The sequence below is a fragment of the Tubulanus polymorphus genome, chromosome 2 (assembly GCF_964204645.1).
Source record: "Tubulanus polymorphus chromosome 2, tnTubPoly1.2, whole genome shotgun sequence".
Classification (NCBI taxonomy): domain Eukaryota; kingdom Metazoa; phylum Nemertea; class Palaeonemertea; order Tubulaniformes; family Tubulanidae; genus Tubulanus; species Tubulanus polymorphus.
This window is the reverse complement of record NC_134026.1, coordinates 25912867-25917632: the sequence shown is the minus strand read 5'-3', so window position 1 is coordinate 25917632 and position 4766 is coordinate 25912867. Positions and strand designations below refer to the sequence as shown.

The 4766-nt window shown below is 38.7% G+C and overlaps 2 protein-coding genes across 3 annotated transcripts; both read left to right on the top strand.

Annotated features, from left to right (window-relative positions):
* The first annotated feature begins 281 nt into the window (after positions 1–281).
* Positions 282–1175, top strand: LOC141900418 (uncharacterized). Its single transcript, XM_074787308.1, has 4 exons — positions 282–542; positions 666–707; positions 804–893; positions 971–1175. Exons 1-4 carry the CDS (start codon positions 405–407, stop codon positions 1088–1090), a joined length of 390 nt encoding a protein of 129 aa, XP_074643409.1. The 5' UTR covers positions 282–404; the 3' UTR covers positions 1091–1175.
* A 430-nt stretch (positions 1176–1605) lies between these two features.
* On the top strand, positions 1606–3152 carry LOC141900319 (uncharacterized). 2 transcript variants are annotated; one of them, XM_074787151.1, is made up of 6 exons: positions 1606–1848; positions 2031–2096; positions 2180–2530; positions 2663–2737; positions 2826–2915; positions 2998–3152. In XM_074787151.1, the coding sequence occupies exons 1-6, from the start codon at positions 1699–1701 to the stop codon at positions 3100–3102; spliced, it is 837 nt and encodes a 278-aa protein (XP_074643252.1). In that variant the 5' UTR covers positions 1606–1698; the 3' UTR covers positions 3103–3152. The 2 variants fall into 2 exon arrangements, with proteins under 2 accessions (XP_074643252.1, XP_074643251.1); XM_074787150.1 differs by having other exon boundaries at positions 1606–1902.
* Positions 3153–4766: the final 1614 nt, after the last annotated feature.

The window sequence follows — 4766 nt, the reverse complement described above, 5'->3', positions numbered from 1 at the left end:
TATTTATTGGTTTCATCAAAGATGTCAGATCTTTACATACGGTATTTCGATTCAAGTTCTTATTCATTTATCAAAAGTGAATTTTGTATTCATCTGTTTATATTGATGTTTTTTCAAACGTATTTATTTTATAGTAAATTATAATAAATCGTGTTTTTCGTATAGAAATCTGTGTTATCGTATTCATTTTCGTATAGAAATCTGTGTTATCGCATTTAGTTGCAGTCGTTCGAATATCATTGTTCGACCTCGGTATCCACGCGCGACGTCGCTCAGCATTTTAACGAGTTAGGTTAGAGACACAGTGGTTGAATAAGTTAGTGTCCGCATTGTCAAGGCTAGGATCAATATTCGAGTTTCTGTCAGAAGAGGTGAACGCAAGTAGAAAGATTGGATATATCGCCATGCCCGATTGTTTCCGGTGTGTCGTATGCACGAAAATATTTGAAAAGGCGTGCTCTCTGAAGCAGCATCTCCAGGAAATTCACAAAATAGATGCCGAGGCGTTGGCTTTCGTGGCTACAACATCCGTCAATTCGCAGGTAGGTCGACCGAGTCGCGGGCCGCGTACAAACGATAGTCAGTTTATTAGTGGACCAATCAGTGGATCGTTGATAAAATACCATAAGTATATGAGATTTTCAAGAGTTAAATCTTTTCTTCAGTTAGAAACTACCGGCGACCCAACATCGGTTTTTCCAGACAAGGTAGGGCCTTATCTATCATGTGAAAACAACAATCGTTTTTAATCTCGTATTCTGAAGTGCGGAAAACGTAAGTGAAGATGATGACAATACTTACAGGCGATGCAGTTGCAAATAGAAAAAAGGTCATTGCAGTTGATCCTCAAACATAAAGATGCTCACTTTCGATCGATTCAACAAATTGAAAGGGTACTTTAATTTTGATATCATCTTTCTTTAATACAATGACTGCCATACCATATTTTAAGTTTTTCTGGAATCTTTAGTTTCAGAAAAACGTTCTAATCAGAAAGTTGAAAGAAGCTGAGAAGCAGGTTGAGGCACTCGAGAAACAGCTTGCATCGAGGTCCATACATCCAGCCGTAAAACATGAGAAATTTGATTGATTATTGATTTATGAAATTTAACATGTACAATGTGCAACTTTACTATACTTGAGGTGCATTTGTGAATAAAGGAAAAACAGTCGAACTCCGTTTAGTCAGTACAGCCTGATCATTCGTTAACGGCAATGATATGGCGACTTAGTAAATTGAATTGGAAAATACGTAAACTGTACAATGATACTAAAGATAATGACGATCTAATCACCACTAACTAAATAACGAGAAAGATGAAGTCCGAAAAAATCGGCATTTCCACTATATATCCTAATAGTTATCTTCAGGGATGACTGTTATGTTATAGTCGAAACGTCGTATCAGTATTAAAACATTAGCTTTATGGAAACTTCGGATTTCATCTTTCTATTTATGTAAGTTACTGGCGATTCTAGATCGCCACAACACGGACATAGTTTCACCAATGGTTTTAAGTGACGATTTATCTGATGAGAATTAACCTGGTTTTACTGTTTGAAAGAGACTATACAATATACGCATCATAATAAGTGTCATTATTTGCTGGTCGCGTAGTTCCACCCCGATGCACTGTATGCGCCAGACTGAAATTCAATTTCGACGCAACACTATAGTCTCATACGATATACGCAGCCATGCCTGCTACTAGATACTGCATTTTCTGTCGGACCGTCGTGAAATCGAAGCGGGTATCCAAAAACCACAAAGAACACCTGAAAATCCACGGATCATTTGATGACAAGTGCACGATATGCGGTATAACTTCGACTGAAGATAATTTCTTGGTAAATCATATGAAATCTCGTCATTCCGTGACCCATTTTATTTTCAAAAATAAAGTAAGTATAGATTCCATTTCGATAACTGTGATATATACGGTATCACAACGATGGCATACGGTACGTTAATGTTGAGCAAATCTCGAACTTTAGTGTTATAAACATTAACCGTATTCATTTATTCACAGTGCCTTGATTTTAACTCCCTAAAATTTGGCGTTCGCCTAAATCAAAAGAATATAGACGTCTATAAGGTAACGCCCATTAACAAAGATTCTTCGTCGCTTTCAATGTTGATAAATACACAATGTGATATCATTAGAACTTCTTTTTTTAGTTAAACCGTTTTCTTGTGGAACTGAAATATTCCGAAGAGAGCAAGATATTTAGTTTCACCAAATACTGGCCTCCACCGAAGGCACCTGTATCAACAAAACAACTAAAAGGACCGACGCATGAGACGACACAACATAAGAAGCGACTAGTAGACCTACCACAAGGCCTAACATTGAAGAAAACTTCCATCAATTCCCAAAGGCCAGTATCCTCGCCATCCTCCTCAAATACAGATGTCATCGCTGCTTCGTCAAGACCAAGAATTCTGATATCCCCTTTCCAGATTACCAGCAATTACCAACCCGGGGTTGAAAGCGCTGGTATTGGTAACAGGAAAAGGTTCTTTGATAAGGTTAGCCGAGCCTTAACTATTGATTTGATAAAATCTTTTTAGCTGAATAAACAGAATCGTGAAAGACCCGAACGGGTTATTTGTGTCAGATGCTGTTAGCTGTTAGTTATCTGGAATGTATTTTCCTTACAGTTTGTTGAAGGGGAAATCCCTGCAACCTCTCCCGCAAAGCGGATGAGGCTCACTAAGGAATTTGACGAGACAACAGTAAGAATATGAATATACGTAGGCCTATAGCCAGTCCACGGGTGTATATGCGCATGCTTCTTTTATCCTTGAATTGTTGAAATTTCAGATGGAAATGATGGAAGAGGAAATCGTTAATCTGCTCGTGAAAATTAGCCAGAAGGATGCTGAAATTAAATCGTTACAGCAATCGGAGGAGGTAGTCTTTGTTGAGATTTGCGCCTTAATCGACTTAGTTAAAAGCTCAGCGCTTATCTACATCCTGACATGTTTTCTTGCAGTTTGAGAAGTTGATCCTAACTCAGAAGCTCCGAGAAACGAAAGCGCGAATTGCCCATCTGGAAAGTCGACTTAAGCCCAGCGACGGAAAACATTCAGATACCTAGATTGGAAAAATCGATTAATGTAGATTTCATAATGATTGACTTTCATAATGCTGATTAAAAGATATTACAAATTTCCTAAGAAAATTCCATAATTTCTAAACATTGCTTTGTTTTTTCTTTATATCATATTCGTCACTATGTGGATAATATACAGCGTTATGAATATAAATAGTTTACACATCGTAGCAAGACGACTGTTGGACAAAATCATTAAAGTTATACTGATCCGCCAAATATGCAATATCGACTTGAGATGTTTTTTATGGACCACATTTGCCAGTAATCGATGATTCCTCTATACTCAGTACATGGTCTATCACAAAATTCGATTATCGCAGATTTGTTGTGAAACCAAACCGGTGCTTTCTAACGGTACGTATTGGCGAAGACAATAAATGATATAAGCGCCGTTGCTTTCAATAAACCCGACACAAGGGATAAAATATGCAATATTCATTACGTGGAATTGATTATATCCCGTGTTAAACGGAGACTAGGGAAGGTGCCATCGGTTAATGGGCTACATGCTGAATAATAAAAGCCATCGCGCAGGTGGAATACAAACCGAGTGCTCAAAATGTGACATGAACGACAATCATTTGAATTTCACTCCGGGGAGACGACAAATATTTCAAATAAAGTTTGATTAGTTAATCATTGATCGCCATAGGTTTATATCCAGTACTAAAACTTAATATACAAGCTGTAAAAATACAACATAGCTGTTATTTTTGCTTAGGGTTTACAAGATATTAATTAGATGATTACCACACGTTGTTTGAATTCGTTTTCTTTTTTAAATATCGCTTACACATTAAATGACTAAACACATGTTATAAGACAGACAAACAGATGGACCATTCGTGTTCGCGGAAAAACTTCAGTCTATGCACAATATTATAGAAAACAAGCGCACCCAAGACATAATGAGTTGACGCTTGTAGGCTGGTTATGTTAGCCCCAAGACACAGTGTTGTAGTCTCCTGCAATGAAGGTAATTACAGTGCGGAAGAGAGGCTATGCGACCGATTTACGGGAGCCCACGATTGACGCGCTGTTGCCGGGAGCCCTCATTACCAGCTGAATCGTGCAATTCCATGCTTAATTGAACTGTCTTTAGCACCGAGTTTTCCCTTTCAAATCGTGCTATTAGAACTTGAAAGGTCCCCACTAGCCTCAGATCGATATTACGGCTACTCGTCGTAATTGGATCAAAACGTTAGTCACAAATGATTAAAGGCACACCGAGAACGCGTTAATGACTTGGGTATTGGAATGCTGCAAGTCAAACGTGCTCACTGAAGCCAATTAGATCGACTCGTATAGATGGACACCGTGTTATTAGTGACGGTGTTGATGACGCGATCGCAACCATTCCGTGTTTCGGATGATACTCTGACGGTTAATTTTGCTCTTTGATGCCCCCAGTCACGACGGGGCGTGTGATAGGCTCGGTTATATGTTTTATGATTTAAGCATCCCCCCACGTAGATCCGAAACGACCGAGGCCTAATTTGGAGATGTGTCCGGACGACGTGTGCAGCTTACTTATGTTATTCGACTATGATCTGACGAAGCTTGATAAATATGTGGCATTGAGTAATTTTGATATTAGACGACTTCCGTGCGCGGTGGTCAGATATTATCCATTTGAAGCCTTACGC